Here is a 25,634-nt window from a genome sequence, read left to right as displayed (position 1 = left end):
AAATATTTTTTGGGAAATTTGATTAATAAAAATAATAATGATCAATTTTGTGCATAAAGAATAAAAATAATAGGAAATTTGAACAATTAATAATTTAAAATTAAATCATTAATTTTTTATGTTCTAAATAAAAGATTTTAAAAGTCTTTTTAAAAAATTAACAAAATATATATATATAAGATTTTAAAGTATATAAATAAATATATATAATTTAACATTTTCAATTATCTTTTTGCCCATTCTTTCATGTCACCCCAATTACTCCCAACACGAATTTTGACAGGCAATTTAACAGAAAGAGAAACAGCACTTTCCATTCCTTCCTTAACTATGGCATAAACAGGTTCTATGTCTTCTTCCTGCACTTCATATATTAATTCATCATGAAGTTCTAAAACCAGGTAACCTCCACGCAAAAGACTTCTATTAGGTTCTTCTTGTATCTTATGATCTAATAAAATTCATTTGATATATTTCATGCATAAAACAATTTGAAAATGTTTAAAAAAACTAAATATTTAATACCTGAAAACAGATACTGATGTGGTCTTTTTGTCTCAGGATAAATGGCTTCCATTTTTTCATTTATTTTAATCATTGCAATCTTAATTAAATCTGCAGCAGATCCTTGAATGATAGTATTTATGGCTTGTCGCTCTGTTTTGGCACGAACATGAGCTATTACACTGTTGATAGATGGTAGATATCTTCTTCTTCCATACAAAGTTTCAACAAATCCGTGTTTACGGCAAGCATTCACCACAGATTCGGTATACTTTTTTATACCTGAAAATAATGACTTTTATAAAATATATCACTAAAAATCATAATTATACTTAATATTAGAGTAAAAGATAATATACTTAAAATTCTGTAATTAAATATTGTAAAATAATAACTGTTCCATTTAAAAAGTCAGTCAAAATATATTCTGTAAGGCAAGTTAAAAATATTAATAATATATGATTTGAAAACTAGAAAAAGGTTCTTTTGGTTGATATCAAAGGTGTTTATTCATCTCAGTTATTGATTGTATCAAATGAGTAACAGCATAATGCCAAATAACATAATAAAATTTAATTTTTTTTTAAATTCTAATTTTTGAGCAAGGATATTTATTGATTTAAGTTTTGTTATATTTATATGATGCAAAATAAATTATAAAAAATCAAATTTACATGTTTGATTCTGACTCAATGATTTACAAATAACTAGTAAGATTGCATTACAACTAATAACAATGGATAGATATCCATTGTTATTAGTTGTAATGGTTGAAATTTATAAAACTTAATATCATTATAATTTTTAAAATTTCCAGATGCAAAGTGTCAGAGCACATGTACAATGTACAGTACAGTATCACATGTGGGAGTCTGATTTAGAACAAAAGAGAGGCTGGAGTGCTGGGAATCTATCTTGATAATTCTACAGCCAATAAAAAAAGTATTAAATATAGCATTATTTTACTTTAATCAGAGTCCAAATATTTGGTTATCCCAAATAATTTTGGATATTTCATTTCTTCTGCATGAAATATTATATTGTTTAATATGTTATATTTTATGTATGTAAATAAATAATCAATATTAATAATGCACAGATAATTTATTACTAACCTGGATATGTTGCTTTAAATGTTTCCATAAAAGAGCTTGCTTTCTCTTCTTCCATATCCAATTGGTCTGATAATGCTTTTATTCCAATACCATAGATCATACCATAGCATATCTTATAAAGCAAAATTTATAAAATTTTTAATTCAATATATTTAATTAAATATAATTTTATTATCTTTATAACTTTAAATATTAATTGCATTAGATAATCACTAGAAATAATCATCATGGAACAATCACACTGCTAATATATACATGATATATTTAATAGTATGTATTAAATTCGTTTTATATTTCAATGTGTATTGAACAATTGAATCTGGCCTCAATTATCTGTTTATCCTCCAGTGTGATTGCCTATGTGCTTCCATTTTCATGAAAATGATAGCCACATCATAAATTCTATTTCATTTTACTTCTTTGCACAGTATTGCATGTCAGCATCTGACTTCAAAAATAATCAGAACTGAAGTGCAATAGGATCATATCATTCATTGCCAAACCAGCACTCTCTAATCTGGCATCTCTTTGTGCAAGGAATAGCAAAATTAATGAAAGTATACCATATTTCCTTTTGATACAGTTAAATAAATATAAGGATATTTAGGAATCAATATGGGATTGTTCTTAAATTATGTAATGTTCTTTTTATACTTTTCAACCACCATTCCACCCCTTGTAACATACTGTACTGTACATAGCCACATGCAAAATTACATAATGCATATCCTTGATCAACTCCTTAATTGTACTTACCAACAATACAGAGCACAGGGTGCTAAATTTTATTTTATATAATAATATAAATTTATTAGATATAATGTACAAAACAGTGGCTTAAGCAGTACAGTTTGCTATGCAACAGTTCAGAAACAAAAATTAATCATTCTGTAACCCAAGGGTACAGATTCTATTGTTACATAATGTTTTCATAATCACCTCTATGCCCCTGTAATGCATTATAATGATTACCTGCATGACCACCTACCCATATTTATGTTTTGTAATTTATGGACAGTCCCTGCATTTATAAAACAAAGAATAATTTAAAAGTAATTGTGTTGATTGCCTATATATGAGTCAATAGTTGAGATAAAAAATTATAGAATTTAAAAAATGCTAACAAATTACTTTAAAGAAGTTAAAGTAAATTTTAAAAGGAAATAGAATTGCACTATAACAGAACCAGATGTGCCATCATTATTATTGTCCAAAACAGAAATTATTTTTATCTGAAACAACTATAAACATGCAATAAACATAAAAGTAATTAAGAAAATATTTAATAAATATATTACTATTATCAGAATTTATGCAGATGATAATGGACTTTTAAAAGAAAATGTGTGTAAAGACTAAATTCTCAATTCTTTGAAGCAAGATAGAAATAATGGTGGCACTTCCAGTTTGGTGGAGTGTGTTGTTAGACTTATATGACTGGTAAAATATAGATCATGTCATCAATGAAACTCTGATTTTAATTGGCTATGAGTGATATTTTCTAATGCTGATTTCTTTATATATATATAGATTATTACCATTTCAGAGAATAATATCATCATTGCAAAAGCTAACTGATTAATTTGTGATTTGGATATAAAATGCTTAAAAATTAGATTTAAGTATGATTAAGAATTTCAGTATTATCTCTCTATGTAATATACAGCAATCCAGTTATATAGTTCAATATTATCAATATAAAATAGAAAAAATTATTCCAGAAGCAATCAAATATTAGCAATATCAAAGTATAATACAACTGTATTTGAAACTTTATTTTAATTGGCAAGTAAATAAAAATTTTTTTCTTTTTTTTTTAAATATTTTCCTACAGATAGTCCTCAACTTTTGTATAAAATTTATTCCTAAAAATATGTGCTCTTTCCAAAATTAGAATAACAGAGATACATGCTATAAAGGTAGTTCCATTTCCAGAAAATTAAAAACATATATTATAAAATCTCTTTTTTCCTCTTCCTCCTGCCTTGCAGTTGCATTGTGGTCATTAAGAGGACCCCTTTTCCATGCTCATCATGGGTTTGGCCAGGCACACAATAGAGACAACCAATTGGAGAGAGATGAAGCACATCATTTCCAGCTCATCCAGACTCAATCCCAAGTTCTGCAGTAAGTTCTTTGAAGCTTTGGTAGGTGATATCTTAACTGCCTCACTATCTAGCCAACAAAATCTTTATTAAGAAAGGAAAACTTTACATTTTTACCATGAGTATGTTATAATGCATTAAACATTATTAAAAATGTTAAAACTTCAAATTAAACAGAGAACTGGCAATCAAAACTAGCAAGGTAAAGTAACTATAATTATCATATAATAATTTAAAAATTTTGTTTGTTGGCTGAAAATGTATAATAATCCAAATTTAGTACACGAAAATTATTTAGAATATAGAAGTACCATGTTGAAAGAGAAAGTTGTCTGAAAGTTGAGAATTACCTGTATACATCTTGTTTTCACTGTCTTGCAACTTAAAAATTTACAACTTTATAGCATCTTTATAAAACTTATAGCTTTAATGATAAATTTAAGTTTATTTTCAAAATTTAAATTCCTATGCACATTAATGTGAAAAATTATAACTACAGTAAAAGTAATTTCATTTTATTCTTAAATTAAATTTACTGAGTTTGTATTTATGTATATAGTTGCTTTTTTGAAAGAAGAGAGGAAAAGAAATCATTATTTTTTTATTCACTATACAAAAAATATTTGTATAGCAAAACAGAATGCAGTCATGACTTTATTGACAAAAATATTTTAATTTCAAATTACACATTGCATTTGTATTAAAGGGTAAATTGATAACAGTTAGAAATAATAAATTAAATATAGTTAAATTATATCAATATAAGTTAATTTAAAAGTTAGTTTATAGCAGTTCCACCTTTAATGTATACACACACTTTTAAAAAATATATTAAAGATATATTTTTTATAATGCTTGATTCTAATGTTTTTCCTAAGTTCCAATAAAAACCTAATCCATATTAAGTAAATATGCAATATATTATAAATATTTAAGTTTTATAATAAAAATTACACTATAAAATCTAATACAGTATTTTCTTACTTGTTTAGCATGCTGCCGGTCTAAGTCAGATACATTATTTACATTAGTATTTTTCCATTGTGAAGCAATGATTTTGAAAACATCACCTCCACTATTCAACAAATTTATCAATTTCTGATCATTTGAAAGATGAGCTAATAGTCTAATTTCAAGTTGAGAAAAATCAGAAGCGAGAAATAATGCTCCTAAATATTAATATATTTTAATAATCAATTAATTCTTAATATGTCATAATTAATTATTAAAAAATTAATTAAAAATACCTTTGAATGGAATAAATGAACGTCGTAAGCTAACTACGAGAGAAGAGCTTTTTATTGAAGAAGTTTTGTCATTGTCATGAAATAATTTAATATCAAAATCTCTTGGAATTGTTTGTAAGCTTGGCTCAAACATGTTTATTCTTCCAGTGATAGTAAACATATCACAATGACTATAAAGACGAATCATGTCAAGATAATGAGTATATGTTTTTTTCCTCAAAAGTGGAAATACAACCTGTAAATTATAATTAATTTTTAATAAAAAATTAATTTAAAAACTTATTTTATATGTGTGAGATCCGGAATTTTTACCGATTATTTGCCGATTAATTGTCCAACTCCTTAATTGTACTTACCAACAATACAGAGCACAGGGTGCTAAATTTTATTTTATATAATAATATAAATTTATTAGATATAATGTACAAAACAGTGGCTTAAGCAGTACAGTTTGCTATGCAACAGTTCAGAAACAAAAATTAATNGTCACGTGACCATTCTCCCACGACAAACTTATAAAAACCCCTTCCTTCCCCTTCTCGGGGGAATCGTTCATCAGCCGCCAACCAAAAGTTTCCTAAAAGTGTTCTACAACAAATATATCCTAAACCTTTTAAAATTGTGTCCTAAGAATCAGATCACCTGGATATCCAAATCGATTTTCCTACCGGATAAAGAAACCATCAAGAGGTATGGAAATAGTTTTTGTGAACTCTCTCTCGGCCCTTCGCGGTTTAGGGACTCATAAACTTTCCTTTGTAATTATAATATCCATGTAGCTAATAAATCGTTGTTTTCTTGTTAAATTTTGCCTCCTCGTTTGCTTGTATATCGCCTATCGTCTTACCGACGCACTCCTCCCTCCGCCACTCGACCCAAAACATTAAAGCCCATTACAGCGGGAAAAAGAATCCTTCCATCCATCCTGACAGTGAAAAGGTTTAACAACCTGTTGCCGAATCGGGAGACCTACCCCCTTCCCAGTGGTTCACATATTGGTGTTGAGGAAACTGCCATTATACAACGGGTCCAAACTAAGGAGAATATGTGAACCACCGGGAAGGGGGTAGGTCTCTGGATCTGGCAACAGGTTGTTAAACCTTTTCACTGTCAGGATGGATGGAAGATTCTTTTTCCCGCTGTAACGGGCTTTAATGTTTTGGGTCGAGTGGCGGAGGGAGGAGTGCGTCGGTAAGACGACAGGCGATATACAAGCAAACGAGGAGGCAAAATTTAACAAGAAAACAACGATTTATTAGCTACATGGATATTATAATTACAAAGGAAAGTTTATGAGTCCCTAAACCGCGAAGGGCCGAGAGAGAGTTCACAAAAACTATTTCCATACCTCTTGATGGTTTCTTTATCCGGTAGGAAAATCGATTTGGATATCCAGGTGATCTGATTCTTAGGACACAATTTTAAAAGGTTTAGGATATATTTGTTGTAGAACACTTTTAGGAAACTTTTGGTTGGCGGCTGATGAACGATTCCCCCGAGAAGGGGAAGGAAGGGGTTTTTATAAGTTTGTCGTGGGAGAACGGTCACGTGACTGATTGTTGTGAGGTAAAAGGTACACTGATGGGTCACAGTTGTTCCCGGGACCATGCTAACTATCAACTTAGCAGTTGGAATGTGGGATTAGTTTCGAAATGAATGGATGTTTACTTCAACAGGAAGAAAAATTTTTTTCCCGTTAGGTTTCACTTTAGGTTAAAGGAAAATTTAATTAGATTTTTAGGCAAATACGGGACAATTAATCGGCAAATAATCGGTAAAAATTCCGGATCTCACATTCGTACTACACTTCACCTTATATAAGGCTAGATTAGTTTTCCTCCATTCTAATATAATATCAGGTAATGGGTGAAGTGATCTTAATTTTAACAAATGTTGTTTGGCTGTGCTTTGATGCTGAACTGTTTTCCTAATTTTATTATTTAACTTATCAGTTAGAGTTAATTTCAGTTCTTTGAAGAGAACCTGATGATAAATATAATAATTTAAGTTTTATAAAATTATATAAAATGTTTTCACTATATATTTTTTAATTAAAATTTATACATTATATATTACTTTAGATATTTCTTGAGGAGAATTTAAGGAAAACTTATGTTTTGCTAAGTTATGTGCTTCATCTGTTAATTTTTGAAGATGATTTTGTAACGTCTGTTGAAATTGTTCTGCTCTGTCAGAATCAAATCCTAAGCCATTTAATTCCATTTTTCCTAGTATCAGTAATGTAGGCATTTCAATCTCTGAAAAAAAATCAAATTATACTTAATATTATAATTAAAATAAATGTGGAATAAACTTTTTATCAAATTTATATCAATTTCTAAAGTTAATATTAATTACATTAATTAATTATACTTATGTACAATGCAATATACTTTATGAAAATAAGTAATCTACAAAACTGTACTCGACAGCTGGAACATTTAAAATTCTTATGCTCAGAAGATAAATGAACAAAAATGTACTGACAAAGTGGTTCAGAAAAGGAAATACTAATATTTGACAAATGATGCTAGATATCAACAATAAATTATTTATAATATTTTGTTGTAATTCCTTATTAATAACTCATAAAACATTCTTTGTAAATAAAGCTTAAAAAATTATAATATTGAGATGAATTCTTCAATTAATCTTTTGGAAGTTTTATAAAGATGGTGTTTTGTAAGTTATACATTGATTAATTAATACTGAATAATTTAATACTAATCAATGCATGACTTACTAACACCATATATTTTTAAAAAAAGAAGAGAGTGAATTAGTTTCAGTAAAATAAGAAACTGAAGGTGTATATAAAACTACATTATTTTTATATGTTGCTGACTAATTAATTATGTATGTGCTAAATTACTTAAAATTATATAATCTTTATATAGTTAATATGTATTTAATAATTATTGTATTTTACATTATACAAGATGCTCCTCCATTTTAGCACAAAATACTTAGTATATTTAAATCATCTGATGCCTTTGGCACTCAGTCAAAAATTTTTTTTTATTGTATTATGTTTAAAAATAAATAAATAAAATTAGAATGCACATTTATTTATCAGGATAAAAGAGGAATTAAAAGAAGTCATTTACAATTAAAATTTACCATTAAAATATTCTACATGAATTCATGCAAAAGGTGCTTGGCTATGGCAAAATATTATAATAAAAATAATAATGCATTTAATTAAACATTAACATTTTCATTCAAGGTTTAGGGTGGCAAACATTGGCATGTCAGAAGACATCATCTGGCACATAATGTATCATATGATTTGGGTTTATCACCTGTCTTTTTCAATTATCTTCTTTACATTTACTCTAATTAAAGCATATTCATTTCATTTATTTAAATATTGTTATTTGAAGTCTAAAACTGCAGCACACAAACATTTTTAAAGATAAGTACGCTTGTTATATGGCATATGGGTTCAAAAACGTTTCCCATTCCTGGGATACACAGAGATTACCTGTAGCCTATCAAAAGCATTTAGGGGAATTCACTAGCCTTTGGGATATTGCAACCTCACATATAAGATACAAGGTGATTATTTTTTACCTTTTTTTAAGAGAAAAGTTGCATCTTATATATCATAAAATATGCTAGTTAATTTAAATAAAATAAAGAAAAAATGTACACGATTTTCCTTCATTTAATTACAAAAATCTTTTAAAACTAATACGTATTAGAATATACTTTTATGTATTGTCTAATTTTAAGAATTTTTCTTAATTTTTGTAACTTTATATATATAGTAAGACCCCGCTTAACATGGGGGATGCATTCCTAGACAACAAAGTGCTAAACAAAACAGTGTTAAATGAGTTCATTTTAACATAGAATAATTAGGGATAGGAGAAAACGCAACAAAAAATTTAAAAATTTACTTTAAGTTATTTTTATAATAATATATGTTATTAACATAAACACATGCACACAGAAATGTATAATAATATATTAATTAGTTCATTTTTTCTATATTAAAGTTCTTTTTTTGTGATAAAGGTCCTGACTTTTCTGAAATTCTTGGTTTTTTTTTTTGCAATAAAGCTGTGAAGTTTCATTTGTCACTTTTTTTTCTTTCCTTAAGCAAATGTCAGTAGCAGAAGCTTGCAACCAAAATGCCTCATTTTGCTTTTGCACTCCTTTCAAAATCTGGATCATTTGCTACAATTTGATCAACAATTTCGGTTATTGTTACCAAAGTTTTACTAAGGAAAACTGTAGAAAAATTTTTTGGGTTCTTTGTTTTCAGAATCACTATTTTCCAGTTCTACACATATTCCTTGTTCAGCCAGTTCTTGAAGGTCATCGTTGATAAGACTCTCACCAGAAACCTGTGGTAACTCCTCAATATCTTGTTCGTCTACATCTCCTAATCTTGCTGTATCGATTAGGTTGAGTTTAATCAACCTAACGATACAGTGATAGGCTCTTCTTGTTGAGAATTCTTGGATACCTTTAGCCATAACTTCTTTCATGCTTCGTTTATGCATTTATTGGTTAATTCTTGCCAAGCAAAGCCGATATTGCCTATGGCATCCATGATGTTATGTTTTTTCCAACATTGCACCAAACAAACATAGATTTAACCTTTTAAACCTTTTAAACCTTTTAAACATAGATTAAACCTTTTTCTGATTGGTTCATGTTCGTAAATGATTGTATTATGTACGAATCAATAAAATGCCACGATAATTTAAGTCAGCATAAATTTTGAGCTTTTTTTTTAGGCTTTGAGTAGACGGCATTATATCGATTCAGTGTTAAGTGAGGCAGCGTTAAGCAGGGTCTTATTGTATATTAAATCAATATGAATTTAAAAGAAAAAATTATTTTTATTTTACCTGTAAATGCTTTTGTTAAATGTCTGTCCTCCATTTCTTTGAATAATTTATCCATTAAATGAAAACATAAAAATGCTTCAATAGCAGCATTATGTTTCTTGTTTGAATTATTCATTATCAAACCCTGACTTCTTACACTTGAACTATTCTCAATAACTAAGCAAAACAAAATCAATTCTTAAAATAAGATAAAAAATTATTAATAATTATGATTAAAAAAATAACTCTTTTAAACTCTTTTACTGAATGTAGTTTCATTGGATCTGTTGCTTTTAGGCCTAAGCCTAATGATTTCAATTTTTCAAGATACAGTTTTTACAAACTGTAGAAAATTCTATTATGTTAATTCTATTATAAATCCTTTTATTCTATTATGAAACGAAAATTCATAATACAATAAAAGAATTTACATTCTTGTTTAAAATTTTGTGTTTATGAACATTTTAAAAAATCCTGAAAATGAAATCTAATAAGATCAAAAACTTTTACTAGTTAAAATGAACAAGTTCTTAAAAATGTAATTGTTGATTTTTAATTATACAGTATAAGATAAAAGCATCTATTTCATTTATTTACTCTATTTCATTAATTGTGGAATTTGTTACAATTTGTAAACACTTACTTACCATCTAGCAATGATTTATTTTGAGGTAAATAAGAATTCACCATTTTTTGCAAGGATTTTTCCTTTGTTCCAGAATCCAGTAACCAATCAGCAATTTTTGGATCTTGCCATTTTGTTTTTCCACTAGAGTCAAGCAAAATTCCATGCTTTTTGCAAAAAACTTTATATTGCTCTTTTATATCAAATGCTATCCCAATTCGCTTTCTTTCTGTAAATTCCAAGATATGCTGAACTTCTCTAACTTTTTCATCTGTAGTTAGCCTATAATCTGTGATCAAATAAAAAATAATTTTTAATAATCCAGAAATAAATCATAAATTTAGAGAACTAAAAAAATGTATTTTTCAAAACCTGATGTGAACAGCCACATTTCTTCTGAATGACAAGGACTAAGCAGACAAGAATATCATCCAAAATATTTTATTACAACTCTTAATGTAAATGTATTTGGGCTATAGCCCCTCTTAAGTTTATTGTATCATTGTAGCATGGGCTAAATGCTACAATGATACTTAGTAAACTATTATTTATATAAGAACAAATGTTCAAACTCTACATACTTTTATATAACAAAAATAACAAAATTTTTCATAAATACCATTTTTTTGTAACCAATTTTGTAACTGATATTCTCATCTGCTTAGTCCTTGTCAGTCAGAAGAAATATGGCTGTTCACATCAGATTTTTAAAAATACATTGTTTAGTTCTCTAAATTTACAATGCAATAATCAATGTTATCCCAACCCATAATAGAGAGATATAATAATTATTATTATNCAGATTATGAATTATAAGCAGAAAAATTATTGATATTCTTTTGTATTTAATTAATTTTGTTTCATGGATGAATCCTTGAACAGCACTAATTTTTATATAAAATTTTTATAAAGTTGATTTTTAAACAATGATAATATGTTAATTATTTAGTTTTTATTTAAAAGTATATATCGTAAAAAGTATGATTATATTTAAGCATATGATAAATATTTTAGGTAAAGTTAGTGAATCAAGAACAAGATTTGGTTCTTCTTTTAAAACGTTTGCCGTTAACTGATGCAGAATTAAAAATTGTTTGTGAAAGAGCCGATCAATTGAGAGATGGGCATCTGGTTTCGAGAGGAGATGCACTTCTTCCACTTATGCTTGCTAGTTATATTTTTGATGCTCTAGTTTTATCAGGTAATTCTATACTTTTTATAATTTAATATTCCAAATCTTTATATTCTTATTAAGTTAGAGACTGTCTTAAAGAAACCATTTCCAAATTTATTTTGATCAAAGCCTGTTTCTCTTGACAATTATAATTTTTGCCAGACTTTTAAATGAAAAAATGCCAAATTATTGTACACATGCACCCAAAACTTAGTTAAAGCAGGTTCTGGCAGTAAATATATTTTGAATTGTTATATTCTTCTAAAAGAAATTAATACATTAAAATCATAGTTTGTCTGGAAATTACAGCATTCAACACAACGTAAAAATGTAACACTATTGAATACTATTACTGCAGTACTAATGTCAAAATCTCACAATCAAAAGATGTCTAAAAAATGTTCGCATGCAAATGATCAAAGTGCCATATTTTTTATATCAAGTTAATCTAATTATTTGATTTACAAGTATACTTATTAAATTAATAATTTCATTAACAATTGTGTCTAGTAAAATTTCTTGTGCAGTCTGCAAAAAAGTATGAAATCTTAAGTGTATAATATTTGCAGCTTGAGAGAGCATTTTAAAATAATTTAAACAAAAAATATACCATATTTACTTGAATAATCCATATACTTTTTCCAAAAAGTCAGTATGTGCAATTTATTTGAAACAAATTTGGTGATGCAACCCACAAAGTACAGGGAGCTTCCAGTTAATATGCATTTTGTTTACTTTGGTAGTGATAAATATAATCAATAGTTACAAGTATTATTATTAAATGTTTTGGTGCAACTAATTGTGTGAAAATAAGGATAAATAAAGTAAGTTAAATGTATAACTGAGACTGACAGTAAATAATCTTTATACCTAAATTACCTTTTAGTTCAAGCTATTGGTATATTAGCAGTATTTAATCTTTGATTCAAATTGAACTATATACTGAAGTCTTACTTTCATTTAATTCAGTATAAGATACATTACCACAAATTGCAGATAAGTTTTCTTTATCAGATATACAATAATCTATTTTTTCCTTGGTATTTTTATTTTTTAAAACTACATTTGTAAACTGAGTGCTATCATATTAAATGCTACTAAATAGCAAGAATGAATGTTGATATTGTGTTATAACTATAAATTAGTAAAATTTGTCAAATGTATAATAAATTAAATTAATCAAGTTTTTTTAAGATACTGAATTAAATCCAGTATCTTAAAAATTATCAGAGATTATTCAAGTAAATATAGTAATTTAAAATTATAAAATTAATGAAAGATTACCAATTTCATTTGATGAGAAAGGCAAGTAAAATATATTTCTATTATTCCAATAAACACATATTCCAACAACATTATTTTTTTCACTATAACAATCATTTGTTTCTGTAATAGAATGTTTAACTGAAAAATTTTCTGAATTATACAAAAATTAAAAACATTAATTAATTATTCTTCTTACCTTTTTGCATATTGCAACCAATACCTTTGAGACAATGGTTATACATTATTTTCTCACAGATGAGACAAAAAGAAAACTTTGTTTTCTTTTTCCATTCAGAGAGAAATTTTTTAAACAATTTATAATTATTGCCAACATCAATAACTTGCAAAAGTTCTCCTGAACTTAAGTATATTTTCTCATACACATGTGAATTTTTAGATATACTAGATTCAATTTCTTCAGTAAATAAATTGTTGAAATCAATATATTTTATTTCATTTCTTCTACACATTGAATATTTATTATTAACACATGCTGAAATGTTGGTATATATTTCTGATTGATTACTACATCTCAATGTTAATATTTTAGGTGGTGTTGGTAAAATACAATCATCAGAAGAACTGGCTGACGAGTAATTTGGTGAATGACAAGATCTAATCATATTTTCTAACATTGATTTATGTCGATTGTGAGATATATTAGAAATTGGTGTACTAGTAAGAATTTCTTTGTTTTGTGACATTAATTTAGTAAATTCTTGTAAAGGTGATTGCATTAGTATAAAATTTGTAGCAGAAGTGTTTAAATTTTTTTCACACATATTTATTTTACTGATTAATTTGTTACTTGAAGAACTGTTAGTTATTGAATTTTTTTCTGAGTCAGTTTGTAATTCAACCTCATTGTCACAAATGTTTCCACTATCAATACTAAAAACACTATTGCTGTTTGAATTTAATTGACAATTGTCATCATCTGTTGTACTTTTATCAGAAAACAATGTTAATGATACATTATCATCATACCATTTAATATTTGAATGACGACGTAAATTACTTGATAAGTCACATGTTTTGATTATGATGTTAGTTTCTGTTATATTTTCTGCTGATTTTGAATCTTTATTATTACAAATTGAATTTTTTACCAATTTGTTACAGTTAGATACTGTAAAAACATTTTGCTTCTGCAATAAACTTTCTGATTTCATTTTCTCAAAAAAAACTTCATCTTCAAATAAACTTTTGTCAGAAAGTAAACAATTATGACTAAATCCTTTTCCAGAGTCTATTGAATATCTCTGATTGTTATTGCTTTCAATAGCATTTAACAGTTTCTCAGTTTGTGATTCTAGTAGAAAAGAATCACTTATATTAATAATATTTGAATGATATACGAATGTTTCAACTGGCTACAAAAAAGATGAAAAAAAAAAAAAAACTCGTATCAAATGAAAAAAAAGCTAATACTCCTAGTAAAATAGACTGTACTCTACAACTTTTATTTCTAGCCTATGTCACTGCTTATACAACATAATAGTTTTTTTTTTTTTATTTTACTTTCTGAAGCACTCTAGCTGCTTTGGGAGGCCAATTAGATGCCATAAGAGTATAGAAATACTGATTATAATGGCTAAATAGCCAGAGAGTTTAAGGTGTCGGCTTGCCACTCTCGGAGATCTGGATTTGGATCAAATTATCAGGAATGTCTCATGGTGGTCTGACCTGTGTATGTTGAATCCTTCCCCATTATATCATACACATGTTTGCATTTGAACATGTATACTATAATATCAACAAATAAGACAAAATTATCAAACATGTGGACAAGATATAATATTAATAGATTGTCCACTTAAAAGTAACCAGTTACCAACAAGTTCATAGAATTTTATAAAAAGTATATGTCTATAGCTTAAATAATTACCATATATTTAATTCTTCAACTCTTTGAAACCATTATTTCATTTATAACATATTTTTATTTCATTATTAACTAACTATAATTTTATATAATTTAAAAAAAAAACGTAAAAAAATTTATTGCTAATATAATAACAGATTTTTGTTCACTTTCATAAATAAAGCTATAATCTTTAGCTCTGTATTAGGGAAAGTAAGCAAAATTTATCAAATATTTTTGAGTGTAAATTCATTTTAAACATTACAACATGGGAAAGTAATAAAAATTTTCAAACAATAAAATATTCCATTTATCAAATTAGTCATATCAACATATTAAAATTAAAAGGAAATATAAATTACTTTCATGAAAAAAATTTTGTATCAAAATTTTTAAATTGTAACTAATAAAAGCAAAACAACCACTGAATAAATGAAAACATTTGCAATTTATCACATCTATATAATAAGATTAATAATTTTCAGAATATTTTAAAATTAACATTTTTGTCACTCATTTTATGTTTTATTCCACAATATCTTCTGCATTACATTGCATCAGATTCAATTTATAATGCATTAATTAACCAATGGCATTTGTCAACTTAAAAAGAAAAGTTTCAATATGACATTTTCAATATCTAAGCTTTTATAAATAGAATTCATTGTTTATTTTGAATATACCATTTTAATTATTACATTAATTATTTTTGTAAGAGTTTTTATATCTTATTTTACTTTCCACAATATATAGTACAAAAAAAAAACTATAATTGTTACATCAAAGATTTCTATTGATGAAGCAGACAGATAAAAAAAAACAAAATACCATTTAAAATAAAAAAAATATACATATATACTACTTCCATCTAGTGTCAGGAAATAAAAGTAAAAATATTTAATTAATTGAATATTGTTTTTAAAGGCATCCGTATTTAATATAAAGGGAAAAATTACAGAGTAAAGTAACAGATTGCGATTAGTTATGGATGGAATTATAAATGAAGAAAAATGTCCAAATTTTGTTTAATTGGAAGTAAATGGAGCGTGACGCTTTACTTATATACGCTTTTATTCATTATATGGTAATTTTTACGTGAATGATCCCTCCGCAAAGTTATTATCGTCTATCGTCTAACGTTTACAAAGCTACGGTTAGTACAATAAATAACCGCTAGATGCCAGTTACACCAGGAGGGTTTTTAGGGTAATAAATCTGCAGCGCCATTTTGTATTGTATCATCTCTACTGTTATCAATGCTGAATGCTTTTCTCTCTCGCTCTGTTTGTATTTATCTCTTTTTTCTACTTTAACAGGGATGCTCCAATGTAATAATAAGAGAAATATCGGAAAATCTGTTAGAAGTAATGGATACTCTAGACATTGAACATTGCAGACGGGATGTCCGCCCATTCCTGCTGAGAGATAAGACAAATGTCGTTGGATAAAAATGGACAATCAATAAATGACATTAAGGATAATAAATTAACATTGGGAATCGTTTTCAATGATTCTTGCCATCGAAACGTTTGTTTCGGATTAAAAACTACGCTAGTGTTTACGGACATAAAGCTGATTTTGTGGAGAAAATGATGAAAAATGTCCATTATATTCAATTTTTTTAAATATTATACAGTTAAAAAGTCATGCTTAATCAACCATTTTCGACAATTTAGGCAAAAATTCACGCTAGAATTACCATTTAAAGGCAATTTAAACGTGCATTTAAATAGGATAATTGTCAGAAAAGATGTAGTTACACCTTCGAGTTAACAAGAGAACTGGTTTTATGAGTCATTTTCGTGTATTTTAAAACATTTTTTACAAATGAAACAAAAAAAAAAAATCATTAAAAAAAGTGATTTTTAAAATGTTTTTCCCTCCTCTTTCGTTAAAATGACGTTTGTTCCTTACTATAAAAGGAAATGGTTTAAACTCTTTTACCTTTTACACCTATTTATATTATAGACAATATATAACTTCTGACAGGTACGGGTGTGGAAGTTAAGTATAAAAGAGAACTACGTGTCTTAAAAGATACTTCATACGAAGCTTTATCAGCTGGACATTGGTCAGTGATAGGTTATTTAGGGCAGGAGGTGGCCAGCGACGTGGAACGCTCTACTGGACACTGTAATTGGAGCATTTTACGACTTCGTTCCCTCCCCATAAAAGTATGAGTCATCTCTAATGGGAAGCATGGCTGTGTTTTACAACACTCCAGCGCCTCACTCACTGTTTTTACCTTCTCTGCAATTTGACTTACATTTATGACTTCAACTCCTGAATACGGAATTAGAGATTATCTCTTCGTGACTCGCCTTTCTTATTATGAGAAAAAAAAAAAACAATTTAACAAGAATTTTTGAATTATTCAACGTAGAATTTAACATTCTGAATACACTCGCGAGAGAAATTACGAGAGATTTTACGATAAAAAAAAATTTATGTATACAGAAAATATTTCCAAGTAGCGCTATCAGATGGCGCTGATAAAATTAATCAAGAGCTTTGACATAATTGATTAGGATCACGTGAGAAAATCAAGAATGATTGGTTAAAATTTGAGTTTGAACAGCCATTAAGAGACGAGGACGGTAGCATCGCGTGATTGATTGGTATCGAGCGGAATTTAATGTCGGAAGTGATTTATAAAAGGAACATCTGTTAAAAAGATTCTAAAATCCAACAAACAAACACATTTGTCTTAAAGTCTCAGTGAATTAGCGAATAGATTATGTTGCGGCTTAAAGATGGACGAACGGTGTGAAATTTCAACCACAATCGCCCACAGATAAATTCTTGTCTCCTCCCTATTACTACAACCAATCGGGAGCTGGGGGCGGGATTTATGGGAGGACGGTTGACAAGCGACGTCAAATGAAAATTGAGATTGAGGAGAAATGGGAAGACGTTCGTATGATTAATGACAGTCCTTAATATGGAAATTATTTAATTTCTCCTATTTAATATTGTAAATTTCTCCCGTTTAATTAATTATGTCAGTGAATGATATAAATAGAGTTCGCTTCGGTCATTAATTATTTTAAACTTTGACCTCAAAATTAAAGTTTCAATCAACACACTACTAATTAGTGTAAATTTCGTTAATAGATTGGATCAATTCTTCTTCTTTACGCCAATTTATACACATAAAATTTGATTTAATTACTACAATTCTTTTAAAATTTATAAACTAAATTATTATAATTAAAACTATGTGAGATTCATAAATTATCATCGATGCGGATGGGAAAATAACTTTTAAAGTATTGATTTTTATTTATTATAAGTGATAAAAGTTATATTATATTATAATACATAAAAATAATATTTAGTGAATATTTTATGTTAGTGTTTTACAATGAAAACATTTAACTTGTACCGGTTTTATTGTAATAAAATTTGACGAATTTTCTAAATTTAAACCTACTTTCTTAAAATTTACATTAAAATAAGCAAATTAAATATTTTAAGTTAATAAAACTGATATAAATAGCTCTATGGAAATAATTTTATTATTATTTTTTTAACGCTATGAATTATTATTATTATTATTATTATTTTAAATATTTATAAAAATTAGCATTAAATTTTTAACAGGCATATTTATTTTTCATTCTTATACAGAATTAAAAATATGATAAGAGAAACAACTTATCTGCGAAAATTTGCTATAAGAAAGACTCAGGTAATATCTTTTATTTAATTTTATTTTCTTATAATTTGACATGTATATCTATAAAGTTCTATGTTATCTAGAAAATTCATAATGTTTAACTAAAAACTTAATAAGTTAACTTAAACGAATATTAAACTAATTATTTTACAGGTAATTCTACCTTAACTAGCACTCTATGACTTAAACATAAAGGTTGTTTTTATATTTATTGATATATGACTCTTAAAGTCGGGTTATTTAATTAACGATGAGTTCAAACTATTAAAATTATTACAATTTATTAAGTAAATTAACCAGAAATAAAATGGAAAACAAAATTTTCAAAACTTGCTTTCGTATTTTGAACTTGTTTACGTTTTTTTTAAATTGTTGCTCATAGATATAAATCATATATAAATGAAAAATGGCGTAAGTTAGTGTGAAAAAAACGGAACTTTGGGAGATTGCACAAAGTTTTAATATTTAGAAAACGAAAACACATTTAGTGAATATGTTTGAAAGCGAGCTTTAACAAAAGAAGGTGGTTTACAATATACGAAACCTTTCTTTCAACTTTCAACTGATTTTTTACTTGTTCTTTTCACAACTGCGGGGGTGTAGAGCCTCCTTTGTCCCATTCGTCATTCGAAATGCACTTGATTTATTGCCGAGGGGAGAGACCTGAACAGTTCCTGTCTTTTCTGGAAAAACTTTCGTTCACCGAAAATCTCCATTGCAACTATTTCCTTTCTTAAATTCGAAATCAAAGAAATGAGATCAATAAGTATATTTTATTGTTTATAACGTTCTTAAGTGGATAATAATGATAATAATAATAATAGTAATTTTTAATACAATAAGCGGAAATGAAAGTAAAAATAACGTACTGACTAATACCAGATGGATGTTTAACTTTAACCCTTTGACAAAAAGCAGCTGTGAAAACAAAGTCTCTAAATATAGTTAGGAGTAAATATTTCATCAACTTTAACCTTTTATTTAGCCTATAGAAACTTAAAAATACTTCAAAGTAAATAAACGGATTTTATATGTAAAAAAATTAAAATATATAAAATCTATTTCAATTACCTCAATATAATTAATAGGAAATATGTTCTTAAAGAATAAAATAAAATTATTATATGTTATATAAATCATAAAAATTAACTTTTTTTTTTATAGATATTTTAAAAGAATAAACTAGCAGAATTTATAAAATTAAACACATTAGGTAACAATGAATCTAAGCCTATGCTATAAGCTATATAAACCTTAAGACTTTGTGTGTTCTAGACATAGATTTATATACAGTAATATAATTTAAAATTTTTTTTTTAAACCGTAATGTCTAATTCTGAAGAATATTTAGATTTATTTTTATAATTTTTTTACAGGCTATTCTATTTATACAATCCACAAGATTCACAAAAGTTTAGACTACTCATTAAATAATTATTGGCTTATGAATGGGATTAATCATAAAAGTAACGGGTATCTATCACTATTTAAATAGATACTTAATTAGTTAATTAAATTAGCTTTGTTTTCATTTAATTAACTAAAATATACGCTGTAAAGGGAGCCATTTATAACGTTATTTTAGCTAATTTAGTGAAAACAAATGTATTTAAATTAGTAAAATAAATTACATATAGTAGTAAATTAGAAATAAAAAAAAAGTATTAATTAAACTAAAATGAAAAACAAAAAATTTATGAATATAATTATCAATTAATCATTTTATAGAGCAAATAAAAATGATATAAATTTTCATTTTAAAGCAATTATAAATCAATAACTAAAACAATATTTTCTAGAATTATATTTGCATTCGAATTTAAAAATTCGTATGATCAGATAAGATATAGCCTAGATAAGTAAATAAAATTTGTTATCAAAAAAGAATTTTTATGATATCAATAATTAAGGCTATAGGATTAAGTAAATGTTTTTCCTTTTATTATTGATAACACGATGTTTGATAATGTGTTTATATCTTTATTCCTTTTAAAATATGCAATGATAATGTTATATGCATGACTATAAAGTAGATAAGATAAACAGAAAACAGTCATTTTTAAGCTAAATCTTCAATAACAAAATATAAATTAATTAATTAATTAACATTGTGATCATTTTTATGCAAAAAAAAGTATTTATTATTTAAATTTTTTTTTGTTTTTTAAGGCTTTAATATTTTAATTAATAATGTCCTAAAAGTAGTATAATCTATACAGAATTATTACTCTAATTTATTAAAATATTTAGAAAAAGTTGTTAAATTCTTTAATACTATCTAAGGCACAGTACAATACCCAAAATAACAGGAAATTCATTGCTCAACAGCTACAAAATGTACAACATTCAACAGATTCAAGGTCAACAACTTTAGAGTAACTCTATAAAACTACTACACATTCATTCATAAGTAAGGAAGGAAGGAAAATACAAGGACACAGTCACGTTTCAGCACAGTATCTCGAATATTTCCTTTCATTTTAAATTCTACTACATAATTTACTTTAAAATACTTTCAATAAAGAGTGTATAAAATATCATACGACAGCTATTTATTTTAATATTTTTACATCATATAGATTAGTGTTGTGTAATCTAAATTGGAAATTTAGCTATTGAATTAAAGTTCTAACGAGATTTACTTATCGTATTAATAATTGTATTTTAAACAAATAGCATGTATTAAGATAATAACAACAATAGAAAATACATATAATCTTATTAAACAATTAGGCCTGTTTATCATTTATTCTTCGTTGATTAAAATGGAAAATAAAGTCTTGTCGTCTTATCCTTGAACTTTATTGATTTTTAAATAAACAAAGTTGTAAATTTTAACATAAATCGACCTTTAACTCTTATTTTAAACTAGTTAAATAATATTTTGAAAAGTTTTTAATATTTATTTTCTTTAATAATTAGGAAATTTAGATAAATATTTAGTATTGTAAGGTAGTTCTGTAGTTAGATTTTCTGATTAAATAATGACTTATGTATGAGTTATAAGTAGAAGTAGGGCATTTAGGCAATAAAAATCTTAAATAGTTATAAAAATTTTATAAAATAACTTATATCCTATAAGTTATCATTCAATATAAGTTATAGGTTAAGAGTTTTATTGCCTAGATGTCTTAATAAATAACGTTAAGTATAGTCTACAAATAGAAAATTTTGTTTTATATTTTCTAGAAGGACAAAAGAATAATTTTATTTGCAAATTTATATTTTAATAGTTAATTTTAATCTTTAAATTAGGTTATTTAATACTTTTAAAGATGTGATAAATTTGATCGATCTTGGTATTTTTTTTTTAAATTAATGGGTATAATTTATACATAAAAGCAAATTATGATGTTAATAGATTATGTATATATAAACCTGCAAGATGTATGAAATTCCTATCATCGTATAGCCTGGACATAGAAAAAAGTTTAAGTTTTACCAAAGAAATTAAACTTGTGTAGGCAGTGACTTATCACATTTTCCTTGTAATTCTATACTTTATCATGTGCTTGTTAGTTGCTGTCACCAACATTTTCACGTTTCCTTAAATATATCGAGATGGTGCGACAAGATCATCAAGATCAGGTGCATGATATAATTAGAGAATCGTAAATGGAAGGAAGAAACCACTTCACTTCATGACTAACGAAGAGGCAAGATTGAATCATGAAGAGAACTAATTGAAACTAATCATGTGGTTCTCATTCAGTCGTGATTGGTTTTAATTAACTGCCACTAGGGATGCACTAATCAGAAAAATCTTTTTTGTTCTCGACATTACTGCTTCCTCTCTCTTTAAATGTATAATTTAGATCTTATCTATAACGTGAAGCCGTGTGTTTGATCTTATCTATAACGTGAAGTTCGTATTGTACATTCAAATGTACAATACGAGGAATATAGTTAAATTTCTTTAATTAATAGAGAATGTGAACTACCTGGGAAAAATTTAGGCCGTTCACCATTGCCAAAAAACACCACGAATTGTAAGAGCTCGATTATTATAGCTAGAATTCCATTATTTTGCAACAGAATCGAGAGGCAGTCCTTCAATATATTTCGGCACGGGTAATTGTTGTAACTGGTGACAAAAATAGGTGATATTTCTCTCCCGTTAGCTGTCAGTTAAAGGGGAGAGAGGACAGAAGTATGTCAGTAGTGGACACGTGGCTATCACAATACAACCTCCTGTTCTGTCATCCATTGTTCAATCTTCTAACGCTGGTCGGTTCTGATGTACCAATTCTGCAGGAATCAACCATCGGGAAATAAACGGCTATATTTTACTGGATCGGCTGTAATTGCTGTTTCCTATTTGGTTTGTTCTGCTCTTCTGATCACTTCTGAAGCTTTCATTAAACTGTTTTGCACCGGATTACAGTTAAGGCTCGGATCTAAATAGGGTCTGTGGGTTACTAATGTTTAATTCCATCTGTCTTTGCTTGCATATTTTTATTCCGATCAGCTGGAGTTTAGAAAGTGTTTTTCTATTTTGGGAATTGTATTGTAATCCATAAGTGGATCACCTGGTTTCGGGGTTACTGCATTAGGATACGCAATTGTGAGCACGAATCCCACTTTTGTGACTTAACGGTATTCTTTGCTCCTATACAGAAAGGATGAAAGTAATGGCGCTCTTTAAAATTTCCAGTTATATTTTTGACATATTTTACTAGATTTTTCTTTCATATAAAGCCAGTCAATCCGGAAAAAAGTTCTAGAAAATTAGTTTTCTAGAAGATTTATGTTAGAACTTTTTTTATTTTTTTACTTAAGAAGAGGAGGAACTTGGTTAGAATCATTTCAAGAGTGGCACTAAAATAAGAAAAGACGAGGCACTTGTGGAAAATCGAAGTCATAATTTTCGATTAAAATAATCGATTGAGAGGGACAACGAGAAGTCGGGAGTTTTCATTGATTGAAAAGAAGCAACCCAGAAGTTTATAGTATAATCGCATCAGAGGAATAATTAAGAAAAAAAAATATTGATTAATAATTAAAATATAATTAGCATTTTAAAAAGATTCTACAGAAGATATACGGGGCCGACATAAGGAAGGAAAAGTGAACGTGTAGCTCTGGTCACAGGACCTGTATAGGGGCCTAGCTGGAATCTGTATAATAAAATTTTAATTATAAAGTCTGGAAAATTGATTTATGTAATCCAAAGTGTTTAAAGGAAGGGAGGAAAAATGTGTTAAATCAAGAACCGAGTGTGTTAAGTCAGAAGTTATAGAAAGGCCCAAGAGGCCCTTCTGTATCTTATGGTCCATGAGTGCTTGCTCTTCATAATCTTGTATACAGTATATATTATATATAAACACATATCTACTTCTCTAAAGACAGACAGACATATATATTAGTGAAGATTAGCAATTGTTAATTACAGATAAAATAACATAGGGTAGAAAATTATAGTATAAATATAGTTTATACTTAGAATCTATGAAGGAAGTTATTTGGGACATCCTAACAAATTATATATATTTAATTAAATATTTTGATCTTAATTTAAATAGATAAAATATCATGTATCTACTATTCTTGGTCGTTTCAAAAATAACTCTTAATTTTTTTTCTTTGTTCATAATATTTAACATGATTCCAAGGACTTTTAAACAATATTAAGATAAAGAAATTTCGTATATTTTATTTTCAGAAAGTTCTGTAGACTTAACATGCATACTTGAAAGTTATTTACGGACGGTAGTGTCTAACGGAGACAAGTCGAATAATATTAGAAGAGAAGATTAACAGGTAGATATAATTCAAGAAATGTCGTCATGACAACGACGGGACACGTGACCAACATCTACATCATATTCGGCAGAATTTAATAGACGTCTTCGGTCACAAAGAGTTGGAGAATGGAGCCAAATAAAGTTAATTCAGCTAGCAGTTTCCATGACAACCAACTCCCCCATCGATCCCCGAATTCATTCTGGATGCTTCACCCCTTTGAAACCCCAAACCGTTCAGCCATCTGTCTTCCAGGATGTCATTTTGATCTGCTGATTCATTCAAACGGTAAGTCACGTTTTTTTTTTTTTTTTAAGTATTCTCACGTATCTTTTAATTGATCACCGCATTGATATACCCTGTAAGAAATTCCATCAATAAGAATTTATCTAATTAGTGCACCATCCGATGCTATTCTACAGTTAATAATTTATAGAATCTAGTCAAATTGATTAACGATACATTTATAACTTTTGAATAATTTCCGAAATTTTCGTGCAATACCAGAAAATTAAGAATGCTGTTTAATAAATTATTTACGGATGTACATGGTCGAAATTATTCTTTATTAATTATTTAAAATTTAGGTTAAGAATATTGACGTATTGAATATATTGGATAAGAAATCTCACCTTAATACTACGTACTGTAAGCAAGGCACATACATTAATAAGATCATTTTAAAGTGTGATCCGGAATATATGCTCTATAATATTTATTTTTTATTGTAAATATTAATTGGATGAGAATTAGTTTTATAAAAATTAATTATGCATATTCTAGAGTGCACTTCCGGAAAGGTTCATTGCACTGTTTTACCGTTACGCTATTATAAAATGTTATTCAGTAATTTACATGTGAGGGGTGGAGAAAACTGAATGACAGTTGTAATTATTGAAATAGATCATTTACACTGGAGTAGGTCTAGGTCTAGTAGCTCTGGAGGGATGGTCATTAAGCTTTCTGTATTCAGTTTCCTGCACACTAAAAGTTCTTATTGCTTTATTAAAACTTATGCTTTACAGGTGAGTTTATATATTATAAATTGATAACCTATTATTAAAATTATAATATTATTGAATAATATTTAACTAAATTCTACTTTATTTATCATAGAAAATTTAATTTCAAGCTATTTGTTGATGATGTAGCCGATGTTATCACTCGTCTCTTACAGTATTGTCGATGCTATTTACCACAACAGCTGCTATTGTGATGTAGAGATGGATGCTGGTGACAGGCGGAAATCCCTTTACTTCCAACCAATGAAGAGATGACCTTTCTCTATGGAGTTCGAGAGTCGTTGCTTAGCAACCTCCTCTGGCAGGTATGTCGGCTCCAACAAACATTACTCCTAATAATCATATATATTGAGTTAGGATAGATGCAGAATACCAAATTGCTCAAATTTGAATAGCACTATGAAGGATGATTTTAATGGATATTTTCCTATAGATTTATAGTGCTTCAGG

General features: G+C 27.4%; 2 protein-coding genes and 1 long non-coding RNA gene across 7 annotated transcripts in view; 2 read left to right on the top strand and 1 right to left on the bottom strand.

Annotated features, from left to right (window-relative positions):
• Positions 1–125: 125 nt before the first annotated feature.
• LOC111618365 (DNA polymerase theta-like) lies at positions 126–14,443 on the bottom strand. The gene is made up of 12 exons (XM_023359876.1): positions 14,399–14,443; positions 13,074–14,250; positions 12,896–12,997; positions 10,460–10,726; positions 9,834–9,989; positions 7,048–7,229; positions 6,784–6,954; positions 4,972–5,206; positions 4,709–4,893; positions 1,620–1,731; positions 526–786; positions 126–451 (listed from the first exon to the last, which is right to left on the bottom strand). Exons 1-12 carry the CDS (start codon positions 14,441–14,443, stop codon positions 225–227), a joined length of 3,120 nt encoding a protein of 1,039 aa, XP_023215644.1. The 3' UTR covers positions 126–224.
• Positions 14,444–18,363: 3,920 nt separating this feature from the next.
• Positions 18,364–24,557, top strand: LOC111618346. Its single transcript, XR_002755565.1, has 3 exons — positions 18,364–18,432; positions 24,083–24,180; positions 24,254–24,557. It is a non-coding gene; the product is annotated as an uncharacterized LOC111618346 (long non-coding RNA).
• A 342-nt stretch (positions 24,558–24,899) lies between these two features.
• LOC111618350 (protein hunchback-like) overlaps positions 24,900–25,634 on the top strand; it is a 45,899-nt gene continuing 45,164 nt past the window's right edge. For 4 of the 5 annotated variants that reach the window (XR_002755567.1, XM_023359847.1, XM_023359848.1 and 1 more), the window contains exons 1-2: positions 24,900–25,187; positions 25,279–25,489. The gene's annotated coding sequence lies outside the window, so the exon portion shown is untranslated. The remainder of the gene's footprint in view (positions 25,188–25,278; positions 25,490–25,634) is intronic. The other variant, XM_023359849.1, reaches the window with a different exon arrangement.

This window comes from Centruroides sculpturatus, unplaced genomic scaffold, assembly GCF_000671375.1.
Source record: "Centruroides sculpturatus isolate CEXI.00-Female unplaced genomic scaffold, Cexi_2.0 scaffold189, whole genome shotgun sequence".
Taxonomy (NCBI): Eukaryota; Metazoa; Arthropoda; class Arachnida; order Scorpiones; family Buthidae; genus Centruroides; species Centruroides sculpturatus.
The sequence above is the reverse complement of the archived record's forward strand: the minus strand, read 5'-3'. Positions and strand labels throughout refer to the sequence as shown.

Bases quoted from the DNA above. Each gene is read 5' to 3' on its own strand.
- LOC111618365 (XM_023359876.1), bottom strand. From the start codon at position 14,443: ATGGCATCTAATTGGCCTCCCAAAGCAGCTAGAGTGCTTCAGAAA. The intron at 4,894-4,971 runs GTATTTTTAATT...ATTAATATTTAG, and splicing joins TTCATTTATTCCATTCAAAG to GAGCATTATTTCTCGCTTCT. The intron at 1,732-4,708 runs GTAAGAAAATAC...TTGCTTTATAAG, and splicing joins ACCGGCAGCATGCTAAACAA to ATATGCTATGGTATGATCTA.